The 12,500-nt window shown below is 45.4% G+C and overlaps 1 protein-coding gene across 1 annotated transcript in view; it reads left to right on the top strand.

The window, feature by feature from the left end:
* Positions 1 to 12,500, top strand: part of LOC310800277 (RNA-binding motif, single-stranded-interacting protein 3-like) — a gene marked incomplete at both ends in the record, with an annotated part of 140,237 nt that overhangs the window by 86,397 nt on the left and 41,340 nt on the right. The window contains 2 exons of the mRNA XM_083662850.1: positions 6,794 to 6,906; positions 8,393 to 8,436. Of these exons, the coding sequence (XP_083518976.1) occupies positions 6,794 to 6,906; positions 8,393 to 8,436 (157 nt within the window). The remainder of the gene's footprint in view (positions 1 to 6,793; positions 6,907 to 8,392; positions 8,437 to 12,500) is intronic.

The following is a 12,500-nucleotide window of genomic DNA, read 5'->3' on the forward strand; positions in this document are numbered from 1 at the left end:
TGTCCTCTCTCCTCTCCTCTCCTCTCCTCTCCTCACCTCGTCCTCTCCTCTCTCTCCTCTCCTCTCCTCACATCTCTCCTCTCCTCTCCTCTCCTCACATCTCTCCTCTCCTCTCCTCTCTTCTCCTCCTCTCCTCTCTTCTCCTCCTCTCCTCTCTCCTCTCCCTCTCCTCTCTCCTCTCCTCTCCTCTTCTCTCCTCTCCTCTCTCCTCTCCTCACATCTCTCCTCTCCTTTCTCCTCTCCTCTCCTCTCTCCTCTCCTCTCCTCTCCTCTCTCCTCACATCTCTCCTCTCCTCTCTCCTCTCCCCTCCTCTCCTCTCCTCTCTCCTCACATCTCTCCTCTCCTCTCTCCTCTCCCCTCCTCTCCTCACCTCCTCCTCTCCTCTCTCTCCTCTCCTCTCCTCTCCTCACATCTCTCCTCTCCTCTCCTGCTTGTCATGTATTACTGTGAGAAAACCATTCGCTCTGCAAGACAAGACCTCATGATAGTGGACATCTTGCACGAACAGGGCACAATTCTTCCCAGGCTGCAGGGAAGTGGGTTATCTTCTGTTCCTGAGTACTAGAATGATCATTGTTTCATATATCTGATATTAACATCATCATTGTTTCATGGCTTTTAATGGAGGCTGTAGGGGAAGCAGCTGCTGGTTTCCGTAGACAAATGTGTGCTGTGTGAGATCCAGTCAGTACAACTGGTTCGCAGGTCATTCCTAGGTGTGTGTGTGTGTGTGTGTGTGTGTGTGTGTGTGTGTGTGTGTGTGTGTGTGTGTGTGTGTGTGTGTGTGTGTGTGTGTGTGTGTGTGTGTGTGTGTGTGTGTGTGTGTGTATTCATTCCGTCTCTTACTGTCGGTGTAAGAAACACATTAGTATCTGAGTAGTCTTGCTTGCCAGACTATCTCCGTTTCGCACTGTAGCAGCTCATCAGAGAGTCTGGCTCATCGTACTCTCACTCTGATCTAGTGGCAAAAAAAGTTCCGTTATCTTTAAACGATCCACCCAAAGTACCAGGCAGGTCTGCTTTATTGCACAATTCAAATCTTCGTCAAAACTTGCCATTTTCAGCATGTAGCTTGTTAGCTTGCTAGCTAGCGTTGTTGTTGTTTCACAGCGGCAGAGGCATTTGAGAGCGACACGCAGGGAGCGGAAAGGGATTTCCCTTCACTCCGAATGAAATGGTATCAGAGTGACTGCAATTCAACAAGTAAACTGTTAAATTACCTCCATATTTCACTATATTTGCACATTTTTATTTGACAGCCAGAAACCTGTCGGATAAAATGTTGTAACTCACAAGTTTACAATTCAACGTATTCTCATGAAACGCATAATCCTACGAATGTCCAACGCATTCAGCGGGGTAGACTCTGTTCTCAGCCCGGCAACAGCACCAAATGTCCTGGTTATGCTTTAGCGAATAAAACAACTTGGGTTGGGTTTAGGCAGGTTTAGGGTTTGGGGTTAGATTTTCGAGTGTAATTAAACAGTCTAAATTTAATATCGATGCATCACATCTTACCTCTAATAGTAGACGAGACCAAAGCCGTGTGAATCGGAGATTGCTCTCTTGATGATTATAGAGTCTTTGTCTGTCTACCGGCAGGCCGGATAAACCAGGAAGTGAAACGAAACGGTTTACGGCAGCTGCCTGCCTTCAACCGTTTCGCTCTGCCTAGCAACAGACCGTAAACACGGAGAACGCCATGCAGGGGCTTGCTACTCTCGCAAACATCTCTCATTATATTCTAACGCCTACATTCCACTAGGTCCGTGTTCAGTCCGTCTGCGCTGCGGCACGGCATCGGAGCCGATACGTTTCCACTCTAATCATTGTGTCAAGTCCCACCTACTCCGCTGCGTTGCGTGTCTACTCCCTCCCAGCTCCGACGATCCGGAGCTCTCTGAAAAAAATACGCAAGGGTTCTATTTTTCACGGATGACGGAGCAAAGCCGCAGCAAGTTGGGCGGAGCCAGGCATGAAATCAACAGGGCAGAGGTGTTTACAGCATTCAATATCAAGCCAGAGGACAAACATGTATGAGGAAAAGTTCATAATTGAAGTAGAAAACCACAAAATAATATATGACACAACACATCCTTTTTACAAGGACAACACCAAGCAAGCCCACCCCTCCTCTGCTCCTCCAGTTGGGAACAATGATCTTCTGCCTGTTTGTTGTTGTATTTATCCCACATACAAATTGTCTCGCTCGATTTCACCGTGAGAACCTGTGGGTCTCGTCACTCCAGCTGTCTGGCGGAGCAGAGCCGTGACGTGCTCTGCACGCAGCCGGTTAGTGTTGGCGCAGCACAGAGCACGGAGCAAAACCGGAGAACAGCTGCATCGCAACGCAATGCAACCAGTGCAATCCCGGTGTAACAGTTTGTTTGGACACACGCACACACTTTCTCTAACCACTGTTTGGGGCTATTATGAAAGCCTGAAAAGGAGGCATTGCTTATCTCTGCCAAGGCTGTCCAGTGTGTTTATGTAGCCTATCATACTGGAGGTTGACCTGTCAAATTGTTCTGAGCTCAGGAACCAGTGGCTATCTGGCAGGCTAGACCCTCTGTGTACTACTGACCCATCTAACACACACACACACACGGACACACGCATTACACACACACACACACACACACACACACACACACACACACACACACACACACACACACACACACACACACACACACACATGCACACACACACACTTTGCTGGCCTAATACGCAGAGGGAAAATGCACGTCTCTGAAGCCAGCTTCTGTTGATTTATGTCACTGGCTTTCTGTGCCACTGACTGTGAAGCCGGTGGCATTTCCCAACGACATCATGACAGGCCTTTGTCTTTATATATATATATATATATATATATATATATATATATATATATATATATATATATATATCTATATAAAGACAAAGGCCTGTCATGATGTCGTTGGGATATATATATATATATATATATATATATATATATATATATATATCATTCGGGAAACGCGGTGGCTTCACTGGCTTCTTACGGGAGCCTTAAGAAGGGTCAAAGAAGCTTCTTAGCGCTAAGAAGCTTTTGGGAAACCCAGCCAATATTATTCACATATTCTATCATCCTCAACTATCTCTCTGTATCTTCCTGTTTCCATGTGTAATGGCAGAATGCCACATCTCTGATCTGTGATAAGTGACCTCTGACTTTTGGGCAAATTATACACAACATATTCTTCACATTTATAATCTTTTTTAAATAAACAATACATTCTTAATGTTGGCATTTGCCAACTTTCTACAGCCCAAAAATTGTAGGCATTTAGCCCAGATTTGGTTTTTGAACTCTTCCACATTCGTAGTTACTCTTTGAAAATAATTGTCTTTAAGAGCACAGTCTTGTAATAAATCAAAACATTTCTGATACCCATTCCCCTTCAACAGACAGATCCCAATGGAAGATTAGACTAGCCACTAGAGCTGTGCATCTTCACTGATCTCACGATTCGATTATACAAGTCTACGATTCGATTCGATTCGATTATACGATGCATCTTAAATCGATTTTATTTATAGGAGCGACAGCCAAGCCCAGCTGCCATAGCCTGATGAAGACCCAGTGAGGTTGAAACGCGTTGCGTTTTCCTGCCCGTGTCTCTTATTTTGTATGAAGTTGTACATTGTATGTAAACCTGTGGTTACCCTTGTACCAACACTTCTGGATTAAATTTCTCGTCAATAAGTAACCAGTAAGCTCCTTTTTTCACTTTTGTATTCTACTTGACTTTGAGCTTGCTTGCTGCCACTTTCTTTACTCCTCCTCTTAAATCGATGCATCACTTTTTCCGCAATACATGATTTATTTTTTCTCACTTTCTTTTTTCTCACTGTGTGGCTACTTTTAAAATAAAAGTGCATTTGGAATTGCATTGTATTATGATCCATAATTAAAATAAACAACTGCATGTACTTACATTCTATTTTATTTGATTATAATTTTTTTTTTTTTTTTTTTATTATAATCGATTTTTGATATTTGTTAATCGATTCAGAATCGTCCTATTAAGCATCGCGATGCATCTCTGAATCGATTATTTTCGGCAGCTCTACTAGCCACCCTGTTGGTTGGAAAACCAGCAGCCTATTCCACAGACTCACCATGCTGCTGGCCTTCCATCTAATGTCACATAATAACATGTCTCATGAGTCTTTAAAAAAAGGTTATGAATGATGTGGGTCTTCTCTATGTGCTCTGTCTCTCCCCTCATTAACTATGTGCTGTTTTGATCAGATCAGATCAGATCAGATGATCTGTTGGGATAGATCTATCTCTGGTGCAATTGATTGTTTTCTGTACATTTTTCCATAGTACACACCTATATCACTGTTAAAACTATAAGTTCCTGGAGGAACCTTTAGGGGTTCTTCAGCTTGTCGCTGTGGAGGAACCCAGAGGTGCTTTGAGGAACCTTCAAGAAAAGGTTATTCGAATAACCCATTCTTGGGGTTACTTGAGGAACCTTTTGAAGCTCTTTGAAGAACCTTTAAAATTTCTGCTGTAATGTTCTTAATATAATATTATTATTATTGTTATTAATAATAACAATAATACTAATAATATAATTGATGGTGATGAAACAACAGCTGTCTTTTAAGCACCGATGGTGAAATAAGTTGGCTTGTCACACAATAAATCACACTCGTTTGACTTAAGAGGGCATGTATGTTGTATCCTTCACATTCGCTAACCAGTCTTTGAACTGAAATCTTTGAAGAAGTTGGGATCCCTGTCGGAGAGAAATAGCCTGGCTGGTTCGATGTTTATCCGTTCACCTGCGTCGCGTTGAAGCACTTTTTACAGACTGGCTTCGTTTGATGTGTCCAGGGGGCTTGCCTTCGCTGTCGGCAACGTAAGCAAAATACTTCCACATTTCGCTTCGTGCATCTGCTTTCTCTACAAGCGTTGGGCGGCTTGCAAGACTCTCAGACCCGCTGCCTTTTTCGCTGTGTCTGTCCTCCTGTGTGTCGGGCTGCTGACTGAGGAGGACTGAAGGACTGGCCAGAGAGCGAGCAGAGAGGGGAGGAGGAGGACTGAAGGACTGGCCAGAGAGCGAGCAGAGAGGGGAGGAGGAGGACTGAAGGACTGGCCAGAGAGCGAGCAGAGAGGGGAGGAGGAGGACTGAAGGACTGGCCAGAGAGCGAGCAGAGAGGGGAGGGGGGGAAATCGGCACGCCCACACATGAAGCAGACATACCGCTCTTCAAGATTCAAGATTCAAGATTTTTATTGTCACTCCATGGTACAAGTATCACGTGTGAAATTCTTGTGCTGTGGACTCCGTTTACAACATAGTTCAAATATAACAGGGCTTATGAGTGCAAAAACAACAAGAGACACAACAAACAATAAGGCAGTATAGTGATAAGACAAGTCAGAGACAGTGGCATATTCACTGCACATAGGTGCACATGTCATGTGCATACTTTAGACGTGCTTAAACATTTTAAATTCGACGTATTTGACGTACAGGTGCAAATAGCATATACCTAATTAAACATACAATTAAACATTAGACATACGTAATGGTAGCAGCTACAGTATGGTACAGTACAGCTACTACACTATTTGTGTATGTTAAGGAGTCTCGTGGCCTGCGGGAAGAAACTGTCCCTCAAGCGATTTGTGCGTGCTTTTGGGACCCTGTATCTCCTCCCTGAGGGTAACAGGGAGAACAAACTGTTGTGGGGATGGTTTGTGTCTTTGATGATCTTCAGGGACCTCCTGAGGCACCGCTGGTTATACAGTTCCTGCAGTTCTGGCAACTCACATCCTGTTACGTGCTGGCCCGCGCGTCTCACTCTTCATAGCGCCCTGCGGTCCATGGTGGTACAGTTCCCGTACCAGGTGGTGAAGCAGCCAGTCAGCAGGCTTTCAATGGTGCCTCTGTAGAAGTCCCTGAGGATTTCTGTCCTTATGACAAGGTGAAAAAAGTGGTGAAATGTCCGCGATGACGGGGGCGTGCTTATACCGGAAAACAACTTTCACACATGAAGGCATTACACCGCTTTCTGGTCATTTCCCGGTATAAAGTGCATGTGTGAAAACGGCTCCTGTCTGTCTGTCTGTCTCTCTGTAGCCCCGCCCCCTGCAGAGCCTCTGCTGTGTGAAAACAGCTCCTGTCTGTCTGTCTCTCTCTCTGTAGCCCCGCCCCCTGCAGAGCCTCTGCTGTGTGAAAACGGCTCCTGTCTGTCTGTCTCTCTCTCTGTAGCCCCGCCCCCTGCAGAGCCTCTGCTGTGCAGTGAAAACGGCTCCTGTCTGTCTGTCTCTCTCTCTGTAGCCCCGCCCCCTGCAGAGCCTCTGCTGTGCAGTGAAAACGGCTCCTGTCTGTCTGTCTCTCTCTCTGTAGCCCCGCCCCCCGCAGAGCCTCTGCTGTGTGAAAACGGCTCCTGTCTGTCTGTCTCTCTCTCTGTAGCCCCGCCCCCTGCAGAGCCTCTGCTGTGTGAAAACGGCTCCTGTCTGTCTGTCTCTCTCTCTGTAGCCCCGCCCCCTGCAGAGCCTCTGCTGTGTGAAAACGGCTCCTGTCTGTCTGTCTGTCTCTCTGTAGCCCCGCCCCCTGCAGAGCCTCTGCTGTGTGAAAACGGCTCCTGTCTGTCTGTCTCTCTCTCTGTAGCCCCGCCCCCTGCAGAGCCTCTGCTGTGTGAAAACGGCTCCTGTCTGTCTGTCTCTCTCTCTGTAGCCCCGCCCCCTGCAGAGCCTCTGCTGTGTGAAAACGGCTCCTGTCTGTCTGTCTCTCTCTCTCTGTAGCCCCGCCCCCTGCAGAGCCTCTGCTGTGCAAGTTTGCTGACGGAGGCCAGAAGAAGAGGCAGACCCAGGTCAAGTACCCCCAGAATGGCCGACCATGGACACGGGAAGGAGAGGTGAGACTTTTTTTTATTTTTTACAATCAAAATGTTTATTATTAATAGATTCAAACATAACAATTTACATATAACAAAAAGAAAAGAAAATAGAAACATACACAAATCAGAAAATGACAATTCAGCAGCAAATTGTGAAGACAGACATACGACCATTGCAGAGTATTTCAACGCCCCTTAGGACCCCTCCAAGACCTCGACGGCACTTTCGTCACATCAGTGATATAGGACTCGCAGCTGGTGCTTCCCAACTCGGCCTGGCTGTCTTAAAGGAACACTCTGCCCATTTTCAACCAGCTTTGTATCATTAGAACATCAGTAGTATATCAGAAAACTGTAAACTGTTTTGAAGTCTGTCATTTAATTTGACAGTTATTGAGTGTTAAAGTGTGGACCAGTGACATCACTCGTCCACACTAACTCAAATTAATAACTCATTAACTCAAAATCAACTCTCAATAACTGTCAAACTAGATGACGGTTTTGAAGTCATTCATCTAGTCTGACAGTTATTGAGAGAGACGTCCAAATATCGATACAATATCGTCAGGCAAAATATCGCGATACAATGGTGTATTGACTTTTTTCCCCCACCCCTACTATCTATTGCACTCACTTCAGAGAATTTCTATGAGGGGGCGGTCTTCTAGCTAATGCTAGCCAGCTTCTTCATGGTAAGCAGCCAAAGTCGGCCGACTTTTCTACGTGTTACGTGTTAACGTATTATCGTACACTGCAGTAACTAAGAAGACGTTTGTTCAAACGAAAAGTACAAAGTCACAGCTGTGTGTGTCTCTGTTGTGCATGACTGACAACAGCGTTAGCCAATCGGCGCCCGTGATTGGATTTTCAAGTGGAGAAAAGACGTTTGTACATGTCGATTCCAGACCAAGAAGAGCCAAATCCACAACTGTGGAGTGGGCGTGGCTTTGAAGGTCTGGAGCCAGGCTATAGAGACAGTCCGCATGTCTGGGAACGCCCATACAGGCTCTAGGAATGCCCACAATAGACGCTGGGTTAGCCTGGGGGCGGGGTCAGGGTGGGGTAAATTCCCCCGTTCTATCCATTCAGCAAAGTTAGAATTGAGCTGATAGCCCAGCCCAGGCAGACACGATCGGGGGATTTAACCACCGCAGTAAACGTACATCTGAGCAGACGTCTTGTGTTCTGCTCTAGAACCCCCAAACCTGTAGTTTAGAGGCGCAGCACCGTCTTTTGGTGAGTCAGCCCATGAGATATATGGGCGGTTTTACCCCACTCGCGCGCCAGCCGTTTAACATTTTGTGGGCGTTCCCAGACATGCCGACTGTCTCTATAGTGATACAGTACTTGGTTGGAAAATTTTGGGAACCCCTGCAATAGAACGTAATCACCAATATCAATGATCCTCTATATCAGACAATGTCATCACTGTGTGTGTGTGTGTGTGTGTGTGTGTGTGTGTGTGTGTGTGTGTGTGTGTGTGTGTGTCCCTCACTGGCTCCAGAGTGGTATGGCGTTGACGTATGATCCCACCGCACTGCAGAATGGGTAAGTGGAACGTTCTTCTTGTTTTTACAAACTTGTCTGTGACTTAAAACGTCTACAATCTTCACTGTTCATTTCACATTCTTGGTTGCTCTCAGGTAAGCAAAATTTGGATTTGCTCAGCAGATTTGCTCAACGTATTAATCCGTCGACCCCCCTCACCACACACACACACACACACACTCACACACACACACACACACACACACACACATACACACACACACACACACACACACATACACACACACACACACACACACACACACACGACTGATGCAGCACATGTGCAGACATCAACCAACCATCAGCAGTCATGTGCGCAAGGGTGCTTGCATGCAAATGAGCACATCAGACATACGCCCCCATATTCAACACACACACACACACACACACACACACACACACACACACACACACACACACACACACACACTCTCTCTCTCTCTCTCTCTCTCTCTCTCCCCAGGGCACTTATTTATGCACCTATGCATACAGGCTGTCAGACATGTAGGGTTTGATTCCAGACAGAGGTGTGTGTGTGTGTGTGTGTGTGTGTGTGTGTGTGTGTGTGTGTGTGTGTGTGTGTGTGTGTGTGCGTGTGTGTGTGTGCGTGTGTGTGTGTGCACGCGTGTGTGTGTGTGTGTGTGTGTGTGTGTGTGTGTGTGCACGCACGTGTGTGTGTGTGTGTGTGTGTGTGTGTGTGTGTATGTGTGTGTGTGTGTGTGTGCGTGTGTGTTTGTGTGCACATGTGTGTGTGTGCGTGTGTTGGAGCTGGGAGGTGTTGCAGTGCTGCTGTAAGACTTTCGTCAGCTGAGGTGTTCCTGGGCTGAATGCAGAGTTGTCTGTCTGCTGTTTGGGGCTGTGGGGAAAAGGGGAGATGGTCCTGAACGCTGGCGGTGATGCTCTCCCAGGAGCTACCTTCCTCTCTCCTCCCTCTATCTCCTGTTTCTCTCCTCCTCCTCGTCAGCTCGCTCCTCCTCGTCTTCCTCTCCGTAGCGCGGTCTTCCCAGTCCGCTCGCCAGGATAAAACGTTGTCATTTTACTTTTCTGCAAAGCACAGATACGTTGAATGTCAGCGTCTGTGAACCAAAAGTACGTTGCATGTCAACATCTCTCGACACGTGTATAATATCAACGTTATACAGCCTGCTATTGAAGTGCAGTAGCGCTGTAGTGGTAGTAGGATGTAAACACTTGCCTTGCATGTCGGAGGCCGGGGGTCGCGTCACCAGCATGTTCAAAGTTGACATTTCAAGCGTACCCTAACCTTCACCAAGCTGTTTTAGTTACCCAACTAGTCACCTTATGTTCAGACGCGGGGGGGTGGGCCAAATTCTTCCGGGTCGTGTTAACACTTCCGGCGGTCACGGCGCCAAATACGAAAGAATGTCAGAAGAAGAGAGTTGTTTTTGTAGCGGACAGTGCAGGGGGTAAAACAAAGAACTACTTTGAGCTCGGTACACAGCAAGCATAAGCGAGTATCCACCGTTAGCCAGGTCAGATAACGTTATCGTCGACAATGACCAGCACTTTATTGTAAAACATACCTGGACTCCAACAAAGAAAGCTTCAGATAGTTGTCTCCCCTCCGAGTTGCGCTCGCGCCACTTACGTCAATAAGACCCGCAGACGTTAACATAATTCCCTGGAATGCGAGACTTAACGAGCCAGTTACACGGCGTTGCATTCTTAGACATTGCCGTTTGCTTTTATTTGGTATGTTACATACAATTGGCTAAATGATTAGAGTTAGATTATATTGGAGCAGCGCAGCCATTTTCTTTCTTTCTCTTTTTTTGCCAGAAGTCGTCACACGACCACACGACCGGGTCAAATGGGCGTGGCTTACATAAGGTGAATAACCCAAGTTGTTCACATGGTAATTGTCATGGCCAATCACAAAAAGGTGCTTAACTTCCACACGGATTTACGTAACACCACAAAACTTTGTAATAATAATTTTATTTATTTTTTATTTTTTATTTTATTTCACCTTTGTTTATACAGGGAAAAATCCCTCGAGAGCAAGCTCTCATTTTCAAGGGAGCCCTGTTACAGTAAAACATTTACAGTGAACACATGTTACCAGACAGACAGTTACAAACAAAGCAGAGGGATACATCAAGTAAAACAAGAGCATACATTCTGCAGGGTATCCTCAAGGAGTGGTCTAAAAGAATTAAAGGAAATAAATTGGTCAAGTTTTAAAATGTTCTGGAGCTTGTTCCATCTGTCAGGGGCATAAAAAGAGAAAGCAGTCCTTCCTAGGTCTGTCCTTACACGTGGAACAAACAATCTGATGTGCGATTGTGAACGTGTTCTATAACATGTATTACTCAGATTGATGAGCGATGACAGGTAGGAAGGAAGCTTCCCTATCAGAGCTTTATAAATAAATAAGAGACAGTGTTGCTCCCTTCGAGCCGACCAACACACTTTCTCATATAAAATACATTGATGCGTGAGAAATCTATCACCCGTTATAAAACGCAGGGCACTGTGATACCAAATTAAAGACTGAACAACGGTCTTTCTAGAATCAAATGAAAAACAGGCTTTATTCCTGTATAAAAACCCGATTTTTCTCCTCAATTTCTTGGTAAAGTGTTCCACATGGGTCTGGAAGGTTAATTTGGAATCCAGCCATAGGCCCAGATATTTATAAGAGTCAACAGTTTCAATTTGAAAACCTTGAAGTGTTCGAATACAAACGTCACTATCAACACCAGAGGACCGTGAAAACAGCATCGCTTTGGTCTTGTTGGAATTTAAAACAAGTCTAAGATCAAGAAGAGACCGCTGGAAAGTGTCCAGTAAGTGTATAATAATAATAAACATGTGTTTTCTATAGCGCTTTTCTAGGACTCAAAGACGCTTTACGAACAAAGAAACACTAAAGGGGCGCGGACGACGTAAGTGCAACAGACAATGGACAAACACGACACAGGCACACAGGGATAGGCAGGGGGAGCTAGGACAAGGCAGAGGAGAAGAGATGGGTTTTGAGGCGGGATTGGAAGACGGTGAGGGAGTCTGATTCTCTAATGTCCGGGGGGAGAGAGAGTTCCAGAGCTTGGGGAGCTGCCCTGGAGAAAGCTCTGTCGCCGAAACTGCGGAGGTTGGATTTGGGGGTGGAGAGAAGGCCGGCAGAGGTGGATCGGAGGGAATGGGAGAGGGTTGGTAGGGGGAGAGGTAGAAAGGTTGTAGAAAGGTTAGTCATGGGCCAAGGACGAACTGATTAACTTTCCACAAGTTTTCAAATGAATGTTGAGATGTTTTCAAATTGACGTTTTCAAATGAACCGACATTTTGAAATTGACGTCGGAAACGCTCGTAACTTGAAATGTTGCAACAAATCTTTGGTTCAGAAAGGTTGATATTGAACAGAAACGTGGCAGAAACATATTTTAACCAACATTTTATTCTGATCTCCAGTCTTCTCCTCTTCCTTCTCTCATGAGGTCCTCCTCTCTCCATGTGCTTCTCCAGGCCCGTAGCTACCATTGAGGACACCGAGGTCATGACCTCGGTATTTTCCACACCATTTTTTTTTTTTTTTTTTTTTTTTTTTTTTTTTTTTTTAAATAGCCCCGGTCCCCAGATCTATTAATCTGTCATTGATGTTTTAATGCGACAGTTGATCAGAAATGCAACAATTTGCTTCCTCTCTGTGTGTTATAGAAGGAAGAGAGATAACTCACAACATTCAGATTTTGCATTGAGGCTAGATTGGGGCTAGACTTTGGGGACAGTTCTATTGAAGTGAATGGGTAAGTAACTCCCCTGTAAGTTATGTTTGTGTAGATGGGCCATTGTATTTAAATGAGCAGTATTCTGCCATGTGACCTGTATGCAGAATATAAATTATATTATATGGGGAGACATTTATTTTTTGTATCATTTTAAAGCAACAGCACAGTAAAGAGGATATTAATCTAACATGATGTATGTAGTTCTTTATAGATCTAGCCTCTTCATTTTGCTCTCAAAGTGCACCAGATCGAAGCATTTTACTTTAAAATTGACAAAATTTTCTATCCGGGGGGGCACAGCCTCCCCTGGGC

Source organism: Poromitra crassiceps, assembly GCF_964638095.1.
Source record: "Poromitra crassiceps genome assembly, chromosome: 29".
Taxonomy (NCBI): domain Eukaryota; kingdom Metazoa; phylum Chordata; class Actinopteri; order Beryciformes; family Melamphaidae; genus Poromitra; species Poromitra crassiceps.